The sequence below is a fragment of the Mixophyes fleayi genome, chromosome 5, assembly GCF_038048845.1.
Source record: "Mixophyes fleayi isolate aMixFle1 chromosome 5, aMixFle1.hap1, whole genome shotgun sequence".
Lineage (NCBI taxonomy): Eukaryota > Metazoa > Chordata > Amphibia > Anura > Limnodynastidae > Mixophyes > Mixophyes fleayi.
This window is the reverse complement of record NC_134406.1, coordinates 276997338-277016054: the sequence shown is the minus strand read 5'-3', so window position 1 is coordinate 277016054 and position 18717 is coordinate 276997338. Positions and strand designations below refer to the sequence as shown.

The window sequence follows — 18717 nt, the reverse complement described above, 5'->3', positions numbered from 1 at the left end:
CCCTCATAAAGGGGGACAGGGGTTGGGTGCAATTCACATTTGTTGGGTACCTTGGTGTGATCTACTGTGCTCCACATCTTGGACCTATTTCCTTGTGCGATCTGCTATCATATATCCATGGAAACACCGTAATAACTGTCCACAAAGGGGTTACGTGGCTTCTCCGTATTATAAACATGATGCAGGTCTTAAATCTCCTGGGAGACTGTGTAGCAAGATTCCAGGAAACCTGGTTCCCGTCACAAATTTCTCCTAAACTCTGTGTACTGTGTCCAGCATGATTACAACGTTCCATTTATTCCAGCAGAGGTCGCTGTAAATCATTCATCCAGACATAGCGCCCCCTTCAGTCATCCTGGGATATTACCTTTATACATCAAGAGTGACCCTGGGGCGAGCACTGAATGTGTACAGGGGGAGCTGCAGATTAAACAAGGTAAGCGCCTGTATTATCTTGTGTTAAACAAGGTTGGCCGCATGCGGACATGTCGCGTAGCACAAGGTTGGCCTATACAGAGCTATAGCTTGAGATCTTTATCTTATGGCCAATGTTTGTGTTAGTCGTCCAAGTCTCTCAGGACTTGGAGCTCTCCAGAGATTTCCCTGTGGATCGACGTAAGGAAAATATAAGTAGAAGAAAACTCACCAGAGTTGTATTTTGTGTCGTAGAAGAAGTCCCAGCAGACGTCAGTCCTGCTCACAGATTCACCGGACAGCACAGACCAATCCTTCCAACGAAGGCCAGGACCTCCCACCTCCCGCACGGTCCAGAAACACGGGAGCCTCACACGCCAGACCGTGGCAGGAGACCGTTATCCAGAGGTGACACCGCCAAGATTAATACATAGACCGCAGTAACAGCAGGGAACAATGTGCACAGAAGATCTCACTGTAGTGCGCTCTGGCTGTAGTGTGGACCTGTCCCCCCTCCGTGTCTTCACGTTCCTAAATTGGAGCTTGCGGAAATTCTCATTTCCAATCCTCGGGTGTCATGTCTGGGATGATACCCGGTCGTTAACATGAATTCACCAGTGTGTGATTAGGGACGTTTCTTTCTACGGTTACTAGGATGGCCCCCTCCCCTATTCCACACCATAATATCTCTATGCTGAGCTGCAGCCCCCAGCAATGTTCGACCCTTCATACATAGTGGTGGGAGGACAGAGTGACCATCATGTTCCCCTATAGGGGGAGTGGGGAGCACAAGAGGTAAATGGTCCATCCAGCTATATCTGCTTAATAACATGTAGGATGAATTTGCCACCGCTCCAGAGAGGAAAGTATCAGATTGGGGTACATGGACCCCTCTTTCCTCATAGCCGCAAATACTTAAGCTGAGTTACTCTTGCAGCCTCCTCCATTGCATTATACAGTAATACATACAGATTGTATAAAACGGATGTATCCCCATTCTATACAAAATAATTTGTCATTGTAATATAAAGAGCGGATTGCCTATTAATATGCTCAGCATTAGCAAAATGCCCAGTAGTTACTGCCAGCAAGTTTTAATATGTCCTGTAAAATGTCTTCTGGTTATGTGTCCAGTAATATATAAATATACTACCCTGCAAGGTTCTCTCCTACAGGATATAGACTCGCCCACTTGTTGCTCCAGCCACACTGTCTCTTCCTGTCCTTCTGCCGGCTTTAGACGCCACCGATGGACGATCAGCAGCAGCGTTGGGACTCAATCTTTCGGTTGCTAGTGCCATGTAGCTGCCCCTGGTGTTCTCCATTAGTAACTCTGTATCGGGGTCCCCGGGGGATTGTGAGTAGAGGGCAGGAGCTGTAGATATAGCAGGTGCCAGAGGTAGTAGTAGGAAACCTTTTTAGTACCTGTCCCACGGACCCTGCCGTGTCCATGTCTTCATCCCTCTCCTTTCCCAACAGGTGGGACCAGCTCCTGGGCAACGCTTCTTCCTAATCGCTCAATGGGAACCTCCCCCCGGAACCCCAGCGTCTCCCCGGCGTCTCTCAGTGACAGAACAAACACTGCAGGACTGGGGGACTTAAAAATTAAAGTCAAACAAGGTCCGTTTTTACCCTCCACTTCATCATTTCATACGTTCGTTACATCTTTCATTCATCGATCAGCATTAAATATTATTTCATAATATCTATTCATATTACATGGTAAAGATGACTTAACTATGACAGAACATCTGAGTTATTATATATAACACATTCTGAAACTATTTCCCTAGTAAACACATTCAGCGAGTTGTCCGTTCATCAGTGTTGTGTTTGAGAGTGTTCTGCTCCCGGAATTTGGTGGTTCCAGTAACTCTTTTCTTCTTCTTGCAGAGGATTCTGGGAGTGAGAGAGACTCTGCGGAGTCACCGGTTTGCGGTAGGAAAGTTTTTAACAGTCCAATGTCGTCCCCGTCCGTAGTCCGGCAGCTGGAGCGAGAACACTGGAGACTGGGGTATTCTCCCCTGAGGTCCCCTGCAGATAGTAAGAGACCCCCGAGATCACTTACCTGCTGTCTGGTCTCTGATACTGGACTATGCGCCCTGTGAGCATTAATCAGTCTGATGTAGATCTTAGAACGTGGGGAAGCTCCACGTGTGTGGAATCCCCCAAGTGAAAAATATTGTAAAAAAATAGTTTTATTTGTAGGGAAAAACTGATTGTATTTATGATCAGCGTGATGCAGAACTAATTTCTGAGAGTAATTTGTAGCGTATTCTAGCGTAGGATATAAATATATATAATTTGTTATGCGGGCAGGACATTTCTTAGTTTCTCAGTAAAGGGCAGACAGTGCCCACTGAAGTGTGAGGGTGCAGCCGGCAGCCGGTGGATGATTTGGTAATTCTGGTTTCTTGTACCTCAGACATCCTCCTGGGATCCTCCCCCCTGCACAGATTGGTGAACTGCTTGAAGGAGATAACAGCCGAACGTCCGCGTGCGCATAACACCACGTTCTCTTCTGCGCGGTGGGGGCCAGATGTGAACCGGATCTGTACAGGTGAGTCTTAGACCTGGAACGAGGGTGAGTGGGATTATACATATTCTAATAAATATATTATTCCACACAAATACCGTAGACACATCATTTCCTACAGTCGCTGCTCCTGCACTTGGCAGACACAGAACTGACATAACCTTATACCATCTGTGTTACCTGTAAAGTGTTTGAACGATGAGCAGATAAAGGTGTCTCTTGTCCCTTTCAGTATATGGAAATATTACCCATAATGCTTTGCATTCCTGTTAATGCCCATGTTTATAGCCCCATCCCCAGGTGGTTTACATTATTGCCGCTTATACGCTGATGATTTGTTACAGAAGCATCTGTTAGACAGAATGATTCCCGGGGGTCCGAGATCCCTGCTGCCAAGCCCAATCCTTTCACAGTGGCTGTGACCAATGGAAGTTCACGGCTAAGGAGCAGAGAGACGTGGACCCCGGAGAGTCGGAGGCCGAGCAGAGATGGTGAGTGACCCTGTGTGAGGAGCGGGGCGACATCTCTGACCTTTTTGGGGTGTGTGACTCCTGTGTTGTTTCTTCAGAGATGCAGCAGAGCGGCGTTGCCCTATCAGCCCTGGGGAAGTGTCTGGACAGATCCCCTGCTCGTAGCTCCAGCGGCCAGAACATGGGCAGCAGCGGATTCCAGAGGAGTGAGGACCCCCGGAGGCCAGAACTGGGGGTGAAGAGAACCCACTCGGATGGTAAGATCCACAGACAAGCATTTCAGACTTGCAATTTCAGCGCATCCATATTGCTATGTCACAGCTTGTAGCCACACCCCCATTGACATCACCCATGATGCTCCATGTGAAGCATATAGCCACGTCCACAATTACATCACATAAACATAATGTTCCATGTGATAGTTTGTAGCCACGCCTCCAGTGACATCATATAAAGGTTATGCTTGTAGCCACGCCTCCAGTGACATCATATAAGGTTATACTTGTAGCCACGCCTCCAGTGACATCATATAAAGGTTATGCCTGTAGCCACGCCTCCAGTGAGATTATATAAAGGTTATGCTTGTAGCCACGCCTCCAGTGACATCATATAAGGTTATACTTGTAGCCACGCCTCCAGTGACATCATATAAAGGTTATGCTTGTAGCCACGCCTCCAGTGACATCATATAAGGTTATACTTGTAGCCACGCCTTCTCTGTGTATTACAGATCTGTCCCGTCTGCCAGGTGTAATGAGTGGGGCAAAGAGGCCGACTCTGGAAGCCTCCAGCTCCTCTCGTGCTGTCAGCAGCTGTTCCCCCGGCCGCCATGACGTGTGGCGACCCCCAGAGGAGCCGCAGAGACCCCCCAGTGTCGGTGAGGGTTATACCAGCAGATACATTGTAAACCATGAAATTGTGCCCTTTACCCCGGGACTGTGTTAATGTTTATTGTAGATCTGTAATAGAGCACAGAGCCCACCACCATCTAGGCCAGTGTTGGCTAATCTGTGACACTCCAGGTGTTGTGAAACTACAAGTCCCAGCATGCTTTGCCAATATATAGCATCTTATTGCTGGAAGGGTATGCTGGGACTTGTAGTTTCACAACATCTGTAGTGTCACAGGTTAGCCAACACTGATCTAGGCCATGTTATCATAGTCCTGTTATAAAGCGTAGGAGCCGCCACCACTCTCCACGGTTTATGAAGTTATTTTTGCAGATCAACCAATCGGAAAGTCCCATTTGATGAGTGTGATGGACTGTGTGAGAAGGATCCCCAGCTGTCGGCCCAATCCTTCCATACGGGGCCCCACTGGCCCAGAAGCCGACCTCAGCCGGACCTGTACTCAGAGTGAGCACCAACAGCCCTTTATTCCTCTAGCGATGGTTTCTGAGCCCAGTGGTTACGTCCCTCTCTCTCTCTGTCCAGGCACCGGGACGCAGGGGAAGCGGATAGAGGTGAAAAAGGAGAAGGGTCCGAGCCCTCCTCTACCGGCCTCCAGTCAGTGGTTACAGCCCCCAGATGGCCCAGACCAACCTGGTAAACACTCATTCTGTTCTTGTGTTGTAAGATCTGATTGGATGACTGTGCAGCGTGGGTCCCCGTGGCTCTGACAGCTGGTGTGAGGGAGGTGTCAAGTTGTAATTTTATGTCCGTCTGGTATTTTACTTTAATGGGTCCTCCTGTGTGATACTGTCTCTGTCCAGGGTCCTCGGCCAAAAATGTCCATCTGAGTGGGCTGATGAGGCTCATGGAGGAGATCCCACGTGTGGAATCCAGTAACTCGTCCAGGGCCATGTACAGTATCGCTGTGGGACACTCTGTGGCCAGGAGATTGGACAGATCCAATTATCTGTCGTACTGTAACGGTGAGAAGCAACAGAACATTGTGAATTGTTGGCTGTATGGGACAGGGAGGCTTTCTATGATGTACTTCATGTTGGACTCACTCTGTAATACTTTGAGAACACGGGCGCAGGTTTGGTGAAAGGCCATCGTTGGCTCTGAAGATTGCAGCAGTAGTAGAGCTTAGACCATTGCTTTTTCCAAAAGTCAACGTCTTCGCTTGTTGTAGGGTAGTATCTGGAAACATCAATTCATTTCATGGCTTTGTCAGTCAGAAGTGTTAAGCGGGAATCTATACTGGGATGTAGGAGCCAGACACCTCTTGGGAAGTGGCTCAGACTTTTCTTAATATATGATTATAATACTCTGAAGTGAGTTGTAGCATCAATATCTCTAGTGATCTCTATACAAGGAGTAGTGTGAACAGATCACTAGTGACCTCTCGGAGGAGTAGTGTGAATAGATCACTAGTGATCTCTATACAAGGAGTAGTGTGAATAGAAAAGTAGTGATATCTTGACTAAAAGTAATGTAAACTGGTCTTTGTATGAATAGTAATGTTGAGATCCCTAGTGACCCCCTATACAAAAAGTATAGTGTAAAAAGATCACTAGTGACCTCTCTCTCTCTCGGCGGAGTAGTGTGAACAGATCACTAGTGACCTCTCTCTCTCTCGGCGGAGTAGTGTGAACAGATCACTAGTGACCTGTCTCTCGGAGGAGTAGTGAGAACAGATCACTAGTGACCTCTCTCTCGGCAGAGTAGTGTGAACAGATCACTAGTGACCTCTCTCCCAGGGGAGGAGTAGTGTGAACAGATCACTAGTGACCTCTCGGAGGAGGAGGAGTAGTGTGAACAGATCACTAGTGACCTCTCGGAGGAGGAGGAATAGTGTGAACAGATCACTTGTGACCTCTCGGAGGAGTAGTGTGAACAGATCACTTGTGACCTCTCGGAGGAGTAGTGTGAACAGATCACTAGTGACCTCTCGGATGAGGAGGAGTAGTGTGAACAGATCACTAGTGACCTCTCGGAGGAGGAGGAGGAGTGTGAACAGATCACTAGTGACCTCTCTCGGGGGAGGAGTAGTGTGAACAGATCACTAGTAACCTCTCTCTCGGAGGAGGAGTAGTGTGAACAGATCACTAGTGACCTCTCTCGGAGGAGGAGGAGTAGTGTGAACAGATCACTAGTGACCTCTCTCCCGGAGGAGGAGTAGTGTGAACAGATCACTAGTGACCTCTCTCTCGGAGGAGGAGTAGTGTGAACAGATCACTAGTGACCTCTCTCTCGGAGGAGGAGTAGTGTGAACAGATCACTAGTGACCTCTCGGAGGAGGAGGAGTAGTGTGAACAGATCACTAGTGACCTCTCTCGGAGGAGGAGGAGTAGTGTGAACAGATCACTAGTGACCTCTCTCGGAGGAGGAGTAGTGTGAACAGATCACTAGTGACCTCTCTCGGAGGAGGAGGAGGAGGAGTAGTGTGAACAGATCACTAGTGATGTCTCTCTCGGAGGAGTAGTGTGAACAGATCACTAGTGACCTCTCTCGGAGGAGTAGTGTGAACAGATCACCTATACAAATATCTCTCTTATAGATGACGGTGGTTTCCAGGCGGAGCTGAATGATAATACCATTGCCTCGGTGGATTCGGTTTTTAGTGATGACACCAGCTGGTCGTCGGAGAATGGTAATACACTCTGTGTTTCTTCTGTCACTTGGTGATGTCGGAGGGTTCTGTCCCCTCCGCTTGGAGTATAATCTGAGACGGCACAGAGCTCGGACGTCTCTGGTGACGCTGATGCTGTGATCTCAGTCAGAATAGAGTCTCAGAGGGTCAATAACAGTGTGAGAAAATCTCTTCTCTTCTTTCTCTTGTCTTCCTTCTGCCTGTTCCTGGTGCATTCTCTGTGTTTTAATTCCTCATTGGTATCCCCCTCCTCCGCCATTCCCAAACACATAAAGTTCCATGATGGACCTGCAGCAGCTTCTGCTCTGCAGACTGAAGAACGTAGAGTAGGGGTTGGCAACCGTTCTCTATCAGTGTACTGGCTACAATGTAGTCAAGCCCAGGTGTGCCAGTTGGGTGTGTGTGTGTATATATTCTGGCTGGCCTGCCAGCCAGAAGTGGTACGGCGCGAGCTGGGGGTTGCCAGTCTCTGATGTAGAGGTTTGGTCCAGCAGGAACTTGTCTCTTTACATTAACATATCTGTCTGTTGCACCCTGATAACTCCCCATCGTGGAGCTGCCCCTGGAGGCTGCCCTGACGCTGTGATTACTGGGAGCCGGGTGGGATTCGGAAGTACTTAAGATCATTTCCTCATTACTTATCTGCTTTCCTTTCTACTCCTCAGTGGACCCTTCTTACTCCGCTATTGGTGGGCTGCAGCGGGTGGTCAGCGAGTTTGCTGAACTTGGGTCGATCAGTCCGCTAGTGGCGGTCTCTGCTCCTCCAGCGAGTACCAGTATTCAGGAGGGGAATGGACCAAAGAAGCCCAAGGAACCTGTAACCAGTGAGTGCAACATATGGGGGATTCTAGGTGCGACTTGTAGATTTGTGATGTGATACCTTGAGGCAAAGAGTAACTTCCAGAACAATCTTAGCAGCTTCGGTTTCTCGACTGAGTGATGGCGTTAGACGGACAGCAGGGGATGCGCCAGGCAGCGCAGCGAGTGCCTGTTCAGCTGAGAACGGTAAGACATGAGGTTTGTCTGCTACATACGGTATTGAGACGTTACCGATTCTTAGTCCGGTTTTCTGCCCTTGTTATCCTGCAGGAGCTGTGGCGTACGCAGCTCTATGTGGCCTGCAGAAGGTGGTCCATGGATTTGTAGAACAGGAGTGTGTGAGTCCTATTTCTGCTGTCAGGAACAATCCACCCAACACTGGCCTGCGAGACTTTCCCGGGAGGAAACAAATGTACCAAGAGGAGGAAGGTAACGCAAAGCGATGTATTTCTGAGCTGTCTCTTTGGAGTCTGAGGTCTCCCGTTACTGTATAGAAAACTAGTATATGAATATATAATGTCTGTGCATTGGTCGCTGCGTTTTTGTTGTCCCATGAGACCACAGTGGAAAGGGGGCGTCTAGTCCGTGCCTTGGGTCTGTGCACTTTTTAATATTTGAATTATTTTGTTCTCCCACGTTCACAGCTACTGACTATGCACCGTGCAGTCCCATATTTCTCCATTTATCCACTGTGCTCCGTATAGTCCTCTGTCCATATTTCCTCATTGATTCTCTCTGCTCCTTCCAGTTACTTGTCCATGTTTTTTCCTCAGCTGAGTCTCCCCATCTTCAGGGATTCTCTCCAGCACCGACCAGTCGCTTTCTGTGTGACAGTGGGAACTGGATGTCTGAAACTGGTGAGATACTCTGAGCAGAATGTGGAACCTGGTAATAATGTTCCTGAGCAGCTGCCTCCATGTTTCACTCACGGTCTTCTTGCTCTCTCCCTACAGACTCCTCATACTCCGCTCTCAGCGGACTCCAGAAAGTGGTCAATGGCTTTTCTGAGATGAGTTGTGTCAGCCCATTTTCTGCTGTCAGTACCACCGCCAGCGAGCCGCCAGCACAGGGTGAGCCCAGTCCCTCCATTCTGCAGAGATATAGTCTGGTCTGGTCTCGTGTGTTTCCTCCACTTCTAGTGATGTTACTTCCCACATATGTATCAAGTAACCCATTACTGTGAACAGATATGTAGGCCAGGACCCTCCACTCTAGCTCAATCTCTCACCCATCCGGGTCCCTGGCTGCCAGGGGCCTCCCCGGCTTCTGGGCCCTGGCTGGAAGGGGCCTCCCCGGCCTCTGGACCCTGGCTGCAAGGGGCCTCCCCGGCCTCTGGGCCCTGGCTGCAAGGGGCCTCCCCGGCCTCTGGGCCCTGGCTGCAAGGGGCCTCCCCGGCCTCTGGGCCCTGGCTGCCAGGGGCCTCCCCGGCCTCTGGGCCCTGGCTACAAGGGGCTTCCCCGGCCTCTGGGCCCTGGCTGCAAGGGGCCTCCCTGGCCTCTGGGCCCTGGCTACAAGGGGCTTCCCCGGCCTCTGGGCCCTGGCTGCAAGGGGGCTCCCCTGCCTCTGGGCCCTGGCTGCAAGGGGGCTCCCCTGCCTCTGGGCCCTGGCTGCCTTGGTGACCCATATTTCTTTTTCCCTTGTGCAGATTCCTCGTACTCCACCCCCAGTGGGCTGAAGAAGGATGTGAATGGGGTCCCTGAGGCAGGCTGCATCAGCCCCCTTACTGTGGCCAGTAACCTGTCCAGCGAGGGTGAGCCGGATCCCGGTGGGAAGAGGAGATGTGACCGAGGTGATGGTACGGAGTCTCCTCTTCTGTCCGTACTAGAATAGTGATCCTAGTTTACTACGTGTGATGGTGAACGTTTCCCTCCTGTGTCTGCTCCTATTGGAATATTTATATGCAAAAATGTAGCAGGCCTATATGGGGGTGTATAATTGTGACCTTCCTTCCCCCAGATAACGTGACCTGGAAGTACTCGGTTGACAGGCAGAGCCAGGCCTCTAACACCGCATCTAGTAAGTCGCCTCATGTCCGGTATCTCTGACATCGGGAGACACTTTTCCTTCTTCCTGTCTCTCTCCTGCCATTCCTTTCCATAGTGTATAAAGATCCGGCAGTGGGGTCAAAGCTTAATGCAATGTAAGAGGGAGCACTAATGTTCTGGGGTGGGTGTAGTTGCAGCAGAATAAGCCTGGCTCAGTGATGTCAGGGTGTGGGCGGGGTTACTGTGCCTGGCTCGGTGATGTCAGGCTGTGGGGGCGAGGTTACTAAGCCTGGCTCAGTGATGTCAGGCTGTGGGGGCGAGGTTACCAAGCCTGGCTCAGTGATGTCAGGGTGTGGGCGTGGTTACTGTGCCTGGCTCGGTGGAGTCAGGGAGTGGGCGTGGTTACTGTGCCTGGCTCAGTGATGTCAGGGTGTGGGCGGGGTTACTGTGCCTGGCTCGGTGATGTCAGGCTGTGGGGGCGAGGTTACTAAGCCTGGCTCAGTGATGTCAGGCTGTGGGGGCGAGGTTACCAAGCCTGGCTCGGTGGAGTCAGGGAGTGGGCGGGGTTACTGTGCCTGGCTCTGTGGAGTCGGGAAGTGGTCGTGGTTACTGTACTGTAAATTTAATCCAGTCACGACAATGGGTGTAGCTAGTACGAATGAACGGCCAACACATTATTTTATACTGTATTAATATCTAAGCTCATGTAATGTATCATTTTGTCAGATGTCAGTGAATATGGTCATGAGATGTGCGTTGGGGGTAACTGCGTATAAAGGCAGCTCCGCTGCGTCACGTGACCAGAGCTGGGATATCCGAAGCTCGCTGGGCACCGTCCCATTCTAGTGATATTGTCTGTTTTCCAGCACATGATGACTCTGGACGCTCTCATGATTCATACAGTAGTCCCCAGAAGACACCTGGTGCCAGCAGCCATTGTATTGACCTGACGCTGGAGGAGGAGCCACTTTGTGGTAAATCTAGAACGCCGACACAGGAGAAGCAGAGGCGGCAGATGAGGGAAGGTAATGGCAGATGATTCTGGACTCTTTCACCTAAACATCATGAGTGAGATCCTTGGAGTAGAAGATCTCTTTATAAATGTTAATTACTAATGTCCTGTGTTCATAAAGCTCCATCAGATCAATGTATTTGTTTATAAATATGTAAAATATCAAGTAATCATTAATGTGCATATGTCTAATGACTGACGTTTGTGTATCCTTATAACTCACCATATACCGTTATTCCTGACGACCAGGCACAGAATTATCCGGTAAACGGCCAGTTATCTCGTCAGGTAACCGATCCAGCGGCCGGGTCTCAGGCCGGCAGTTCATTGATCTGACGGAGGAGGACGAGGAATCGCTGATTAAACCTAAAGTATTAAACTCAGGAGCTGCCAGAAAATCCTCTCACTCGGGTAAGAGAGCAAATAAGACGCGTACTCTGTAGTGTCAGAAAGCAGCACTGCGGGGTCCGGGGCCCCGTCACATAGGGCCCTGTAACTGATAAATATAGTGTCAGAAAGCAGCTCTGCGGGGGCAGGGTCCGGGGCCCCGTCACAAAGGGCCCTATAACTGATTAAATAATCCCATATCATATGGCGGAATAAGTCAGATTATATAGTAACGCAGGTGGGAAAACCCTTACTCCATAGAATCAGCCATTGCTCCTCTTTATTACTGTAACTTAGTGACTAATAACATGTGCATCTGTTTTATCATCTGTATAATTTTATTTCAAAGCTCCCCATTAATATCATCATTGGGTGACCTTACATATGTTGTTCTCAATACACATCACATATATACATTATTCACGGGACTATATCCTACATATGACTTGTTATAGGGTGGCTAGGAACAATGTATACGTGGCTATTCTCCTATGTCTGTATCCCTGTGCCCTCTGACCTTGTGTCTCGCTCCCTCTCTCGCCCTCACTCTCCCTCACTCTCCCTCTCTCTCCCTCTCTCGCCCTCTCTCGCCCTCTCTCGCCCTCTCTCGCCCTCTCTCGCCCTCTCTCGCCCTCTCTCGCCCTCTCTCGCCCTCTCTCGCCCTCTCTCGCCCTCTCTCGCCCTCTCTCGCCCTCTCTCGCCCTCTCTCGCCCTCTCTCGCCTCTCTCTCTCTCTCTCTCTCTCTCTCTCTCTCTCTCTCTCTCTCTCTCTCTCTCTCTCTCTCCCCCTCTCTCTCTCTCTCTCTCTCTCCAGACAGCCCACAGAAACCGTCTCTTACTGACGCTAAGCACAGACCCTGCATAGACCTGACGCAGGCGCAAAGAGTCAGTGCAGAGAAATCAACGGAGCCAGGACCCTCTGGTCCCAGCAGAGGGGGTAATTATAATAATAATTGTTAATCTCTCCATTTATTTCACCCTTCGCCGTCTTTAACGCCCCCGTCTGTCCCCTCTCCAGGTGTTCCTGTGGTCAATGAACATTTGAGTGGTCTCGAGAAGCTTCTGAAAGGAGTACCAACATTTACACAGACTAGTAACGCCAGTGCGCAGGCCTGGAGTGGGAGCTGGTGGTTTAAAAGCACATCATCTCATGGTATAGTGTACAGTTAATGTAAATGTATCTCCGGCATGCAGGATACAACCTCCACTCCAGTTATCTCGGAGGTTTCTCCAAGCAGATCCTTGGTTCAAGCCATGGCTCACTGGGTTTCTTTTTTTGTTTTTATATTCCATTCCAACAGAAACTTGAAGATCCCACCAGAATCCGAATAAGAGAGAGGGGCTGGTGTGTGGCTTTATGGAAGCATTTTATTGAAACATGGAGGGGAATCCCAAGAACCCCACATTATGCAGCAGCCACGGGGAACCTGAAGGTTTTACAAATATATAAACAATAATCTGGTTATAGACACTGAGGGTCTTATACCAGCCGGGCCCACGGAGATGGTCAGACACCGCTGCAGATGTCCAGATGTGAGCGGTCAGCACAGGTGTCCGGTCAGCCAGTGAGTGCCAAAGCTTTGTGTAGCCCTACAACATAAAGGTTGTTTACTTGTTGTAGAATCGGGGTGGAGTTGGGCAGCCGCCTGTTACTATATCCTGGATAGGGGGAAGGAGATTGTTGGCGGTTCTGTCTGAGCAGCTAGCGATGGAGCGGGTGCTGTCAATTTCCCACCTATTGTTCACCAGTACCACTCTCCGCAGATCCGGAAGTGCAGCAGAAAATTCATTGAGTTGTACATGATTGGTCCATAGAGTTATCTTGTTTCTGTGGACTATGAAATGTATGGAACATGTACATAGAGAGAGAAAAGAAATGATCAAATGGGGCACTCAAATGGACAAAAATTAGTTTTTTATTTTTATAAAGATGATAATCAGTTAAATACTCCTTTAATAGTTCAATATTAAAACATTCCATTAGCGAAATATAAAACTTGTATTTGGATAACACCCTGAATAAAAAATAACTGGTAAAAAGACAAATGCTAATTTGTATGACTGCTCTGATTATGATTCTAACTTGATTGTCTTTCATGTAACATGTATGATACGTGTTCTATTCACACCTCATCCCTCTGAGAAAACGTTATGTTAAATTTATTATCTTTATTCTTGCATCTTCTCAGTAAGAGCAATATAGGGGAATGGACTGAGGAGTGTTATAAGGGTACTGCAGTATTCACACACTTGTAGGAGTTAAATAAAATTCCTCTTATATCCACTGTGTACCTGCATATTTCCCTTAAGGATAGCTTGTAGTCATATAGATAATGAACCCTTATAATAGCCTAAATAACGGAATTGCTATTTTCCCTGATTAGTATTGATATTGAATTCAGGTGGAGTAATAGAATGGTCTAAAACAGTAGGACCGTCCCGCTAGAAAGGCTGTAAATATCGAGTGGACTAAGCTACTGATTCATGCTATCCTGCACTCTAGCTGTCTCACCTCTATCAACTTCTAACACAGCGAGCAGCATGGGAAAATTTCTAACTATATTAACTGTATACAAGCTAAATAGCAGGGAGATTTGAACAGAGCAGCGAACGCGGCGTCCGCCGACGCGCGTTTCGCTAAGGCTTTTTCTAAGGCAAAAAAACTTACTGAGAAGATGCAAGAATAAAGATAATAAATTTAACATAACGTTTTCTCAGAGGGATGAGGTGTGAATAGAACACTTATCATACATGTTACATGAAAGACAATCAAGTTAGAATCATAATCAGAGCAGCGTCGCGGTCAGACAAATTAGCATTTGTCTTTTTACCAGTTATTTTTTATTCAGGGTGTTATCCAAATACAAGTTTTATATTTCGCTAATGGAATGTTTTAATATTGAACTATTAAAGGAGTATTTAACTGATTATCATCTTTATAAAAATAAAAAACTAATTTTTGTCCATTTGAGTGCCCCATTTGATCATTTCTTTTTTTTTCTCTATGTACATGTTCCAAGCGAGTCAATGATCGGGTGCAGCTAATCTCTGGTGGTGTTGTAAATGCTATGTAGCTAGACTGACATATGCATCGGGAGGAACTATATGGACCACCTGGTGCGGTTTTCTTTCTAGTCTTAGACTATGAAATGTAGGCAGTTTGATTTATGGCTTGATGTCATGCAGTACATTTCTTTACCCACAGGGTGCGCTGCTCTCTGCACTACATCAGCATGACCTCCATATTGGGGATTACACATGAAACCCACCTTGTGCCGCAGTGAATGGAAGGAGGCCCCAGAGTAACAGACTGGGAAGGAGGGGTCCTGGGCATGGTAGGTGCCCATCCGTTCTATAGAGGGGAATTACTGTGGAGAAACATTTTGGCTGTGTCTAGCTGACTTGAACTTGTTACATAAACAAGAATTTTGATTAACTAAATGAGCTGAGTAGATTGAGTGTGACGTGTGCAATGTATGAATGACAGCCAAGAACAGGTGACATAGTGCAGGTCACTCACTGCATATTAACAATAAGCTGTTTTGGTTTGTTTTGAATTTTCCCATTTTGCGGGATAAAGCAATATTTTTGGGAATTCAGCTGGGAACCAATGACGTTACTGAAGCATAAAGCGAAATATGTTCCTAGTAAATTGATAGGCTGATAAATGGCAGAATGTGGAGATGTTACATTGTGTCTGGTGTATTAGTCATGCGATAGACCCGGACTCTGAGCAGAGAACGGGCAGAATATTCCTTATTCTGTGACTTGGTGACGTCACCAATCCTCTCTCTGTGCCGCAGGTATGGCCGATCCATGCGCGCAAAATCTCCACCCCCGCACCTGTGTGTGCCCAAGAACATTACACTTTACAGGGGCAACCGGTCCCTTCCACCACTCCACAGGATGACGGTCCGATCCATGCACTGACCCAGCCGTTCCTACAGATGGCGCTGTGCTTACAGACATGCCGGATCTCAAGCTCTGGACGCTATCCCAGCCGGACGCAGCTCGCTGGACATGATTCCACGTGCCGGATTGGCCTATCGCGGCGTTGGTCAGAAGATACATTGCTGCCACCCAGCATCAAAGCTGTTACAAATATAAATATTTATATTTTTCTACCAGTCACTTTATGTAAATATATATAATTACTGTAATATTAATGTTGAGGAAGTGACAGCCTGCAGCCTTATTGTGTATTACAAGATTATCACACGGCTTATCAGACAAGGATACAGGGTCTAATTATATATATATATATATATATATATATATATATATATATATATATATATATATATATATATTTAATGGAATTATTGTATAGTGTAATATATAGATTTATATACAGCATAATAAGAGGTCGTTAATATCTTGTGTTTTGCAGTTTTTTATAAACCACTGCCTGTTTTGTTTTTTGTTTTTTTTTTAAAAATCCCCAATCCTGCCCCGTCGGGAGTGCAGCGTGATGATTTCTACCCTGAGGGGTAAATGATCTCGTTGCCTCGATACATTGTAACAGTTATTATGGAAACTGATTGTATGCAATCATGCAGAGGATTATATTTCAGAAATAAACACGTTCTACCTCAGAAAGGCGCCTTGTGTGTGTTATTATGTGGAGGGTAACGGTGGTCTCTGCTGTCTGACCAGCGTCACCGGACGGGTTTCTGGGTTGCTCTTGTTTCCTGGCCCTATGTTGGTGCAGACAATTTGGATGTTGGTCTCTTCACCCCTGGGATACGAGCCAAAACTGAAGCTTGAACCCAACTCCTACTCCTAGCTCAGGACACCCAGGAAGCCTCTTTGTCAGTCATGGCTGAGAGGAACAGACTCCAAGGGTGATGCAGTTTGGGTTTGTTGAAAGATGAACCACAGCACAAGGCTGAGACTTTTTTGATAACACCCCCCGCACCCCTCCCACACACACACAAACACACACACACCCCCACACACACACACACACTTCTCGCACCCCAGGTGATTTATTTTTTTTCAACTTTTATTGTCACTGGAAGACTATTGGGCTGAATACTGGGAAAGAATCACTTGGTCCTTACCACAATCTCATGTGGAGGAGGTTCAGGTGAGCCCGGGGTTGTTGGCTCTGAAACAAAGGGGCTAATTGGATTTACATAAATTCATTTATCTAGTAAGAGGACGCAGAGGAATCACATATTAACACTTCCCAGTGTGTTAAACATTGATTTTGGGGGAACACAAGGCACACTTGGGTGATTTGGATAAAACGGTTATGAATTGGTACTTAGTGGGTAAGAGGCCAGTTGGGCTTGATCTTCATTACATGGCCTGGTGCCTCTATTTCTCCACAGTAGAGGTGGCCTTCTTTTCATTGAGATGACCTCCGGTTTCTTAAGAAGACTCCTGGTGGGGGCAGTAGTGTACCATCTACTCCCCTTCACAGACCCCTCCTGCCTCTCCTGGTAGACCTTAGTGGGCTCACTGGACACTCACATCAGCCTCGTCTGCCACAGACATTTTTACATAAATCTTCAGTTGTCATCCTTCCTAGTGAATACATAACGCTGCTTCTTCTGCCATATGCACAAGATGTCCAAAGCAAAGGAGAAAAGGGCCTTGCTGCAAGTATGGTATACTGTCTGGAGACCCCAATGTAGATCTGTAATCTGCTGCTCCCAAACTCAACCCAGAAGTCAGAACAGAATTTTTGGCCACCTGCAAAATTTCAGACACAGGATCTTTCTCATCAAAATCACTTTCTTCAAGAAACCCTGGGGTGTCCACTGACTCATCTCCCACTTATGAATTGTTAGGATGATTCAAGACTGCACTGCAACAGACTATGGACCAAGTTGTGGAGTCCACCAAGTCCTCTCAATGGCAGAGAGTAATTCTGATCTAACTGCAGTGACGCACAAATAGAGAATGCATCATGTTGGTACTAATTAATGTCACAGCTCCGTTCTCTAGTGACTAATTACACATACACAGACTCTACAACTAGATCGTAGGGATGTTTTGCTAAAGCCTAATAAGGAACTTTTAACAACCAGAGAATAGATAAGCGCTTATGGACAAATTACCTCAATTTAATAAATATTACAAACAAAGCAGGAAGGGATATTCACTATAAGGACAAAAGTATTTGGCCACACCTGTTAATTATTGAATTGAGGTGTTTCAATCAGACCCGTTGCCAGAGGTGTATAACATCCAGCACCAGCCATACAGTCACCATTTGAAAACATTTGTGATACAGAATGGGTCATTCTGAAAAGCTCAGTGACTACAAGCGTGGTACTTTGATAGGATGTGTGGTACTGTGATAGGTGCCACCTTTGTAATAAGACGGTTCATCCCTGCTGGATATTCCATGATCAGCTGTAAGTGATATTATTAAAAAACGGAAGCATTTAGGAACAACAGCGACTCTGCCACGAAGTGGAAGACCACGTAAAATCACAGAGCGGGATCAATGACTGCTAAGGCGCATGGTGCGTAAAAGTCACCAATGCTCTGCTGATTTCATAGCTGAAGAATTACGAACTTCCACTGACATTAATGTAAGCACAAAAACTGCAGCGGGAGCTTAATGGATGGGTTTCCATGGCCTGTTCTACAGAGTGATGAATCACACTTCTCTGTTTGGTAGTGAGATGGGCGAGTCTGGGTTTGGGGGATGCCGGGAGAACGTTACCTGCCTGGCTGCATTATGCCAGCTGTGAAGTTTGGTGGAGGAGGGATAATGGTATGAGCCTGTTTTTCAGGGTTTGGGCTAGGCCCCTTATCTCCAGTGAAGGGCAATCTTACTGCTTCAGCATACCAAGTCATTTTGGACAATGCTATGCTTCCAACTTTGTGGCAACAGTGTGGGAAAGACCCTTTTCTTTTCCAACATGACTGTGCCCCAGTGCACAAAGCAAGAACTACAAAGACATGGTTTGATGAGCTCGGTGTGGAAGAACTTGACTGGCTCACACAGAGCCCTGACCTCAACCCCATCGAACACCTTTGGGATGAACTGGAAGAGATTGTGAGCCAGGTCTTCTCGTCCAACATCAGTGCCTGACCTCATAAATGCTCTACAGAATGAATGGACACAAACTCCCACAGAAACACTCCAACATCTTGTGGAGCCTTCCAAGAAGAGTGGAAGCTGTTATCACTGCAAAAGGGGGACCAACTCCATATTACAGTATATGTATTTGTATACAATGTCATTACAGTCCCTGTTGGTGTAATGGTCAAGCGTCCGAATACTTTTGTCCATATAGTGTATATATAGATATATACATAATTTCCAAAAAAAGTGCAGTCTCCAGGCCTGCAAAAAAAAATCTTATAACTGTAGACATAGAATCAAAGTACAGACCATGGACGTTTCAGTCACATACTGAGACCTTTGTAACCAAATGAAGAAAAATATGTGAAATGGGTACAAACCATCGGCTTTAACACCAAATATACAGGAACCAGATGTGCGATCCAGCTTGGACTGCAAAATGGAAGTTGAAAAAACAGAATAAAAAATGACATCAAAATGTATATAAGAAAATCTGGTTGCTTTCAA

At 47.2% G+C, this 18717-nt stretch overlaps 1 protein-coding gene across 7 annotated transcripts in view; it reads left to right on the top strand.

Moving 5' to 3' along the window:
• LOC142159384 (uncharacterized) overlaps positions 1 to 15761 on the top strand; it is a 42802-nt gene extending 27041 nt beyond the window's left edge. The window contains exons 16-41 of one of the 7 annotated variants that reach the window (XM_075214232.1): positions 308 to 436; positions 673 to 822; positions 1894 to 2034; positions 2308 to 2457; positions 2840 to 2974; positions 3295 to 3441; positions 3519 to 3677; positions 4151 to 4297; positions 4644 to 4775; positions 4854 to 4964; positions 5132 to 5293; positions 6868 to 6960; positions 7626 to 7784; positions 7876 to 7965; positions 8050 to 8208; positions 8553 to 8636; positions 8733 to 8849; positions 9425 to 9574; positions 9736 to 9795; positions 10631 to 10789; positions 11026 to 11187; positions 11977 to 12099; positions 12181 to 12315; positions 12464 to 12727; positions 14368 to 14497; positions 14966 to 15761. In XM_075214232.1, coding sequence (XP_075070333.1) covers positions 308 to 436; positions 673 to 822; positions 1894 to 2034; positions 2308 to 2457; positions 2840 to 2974; positions 3295 to 3441; positions 3519 to 3677; positions 4151 to 4297; positions 4644 to 4775; positions 4854 to 4964; positions 5132 to 5293; positions 6868 to 6960; positions 7626 to 7784; positions 7876 to 7965; positions 8050 to 8208; positions 8553 to 8636; positions 8733 to 8849; positions 9425 to 9574; positions 9736 to 9795; positions 10631 to 10789; positions 11026 to 11187; positions 11977 to 12099; positions 12181 to 12315; positions 12464 to 12471 — 3062 coding nt within the window. In that variant the 3' untranslated portion in view covers positions 12472 to 12727; positions 14368 to 14497; positions 14966 to 15761. Of the gene's footprint in view, positions 1 to 307; positions 437 to 669; positions 823 to 1893; positions 2035 to 2307; positions 2458 to 2839; positions 2975 to 3294; positions 3442 to 3518; positions 3678 to 4150; positions 4298 to 4643; positions 4776 to 4853; positions 4965 to 5131; positions 5294 to 6867; positions 6961 to 7625; positions 7785 to 7875; positions 7966 to 8049; positions 8209 to 8552; positions 8637 to 8732; positions 8850 to 9424; positions 9575 to 9735; positions 9796 to 10630; positions 10790 to 11025; positions 11188 to 11976; positions 12100 to 12180; positions 12316 to 12463; positions 12728 to 14367; positions 14498 to 14965 lie in introns of all 7 variants that reach the window. The other 6 variants (XM_075214231.1, XM_075214233.1, XM_075214230.1 and 3 more) reach the window with 6 other exon arrangements.
• The last annotated feature ends 2956 nt before the right edge of the window (positions 15762 to 18717 follow it).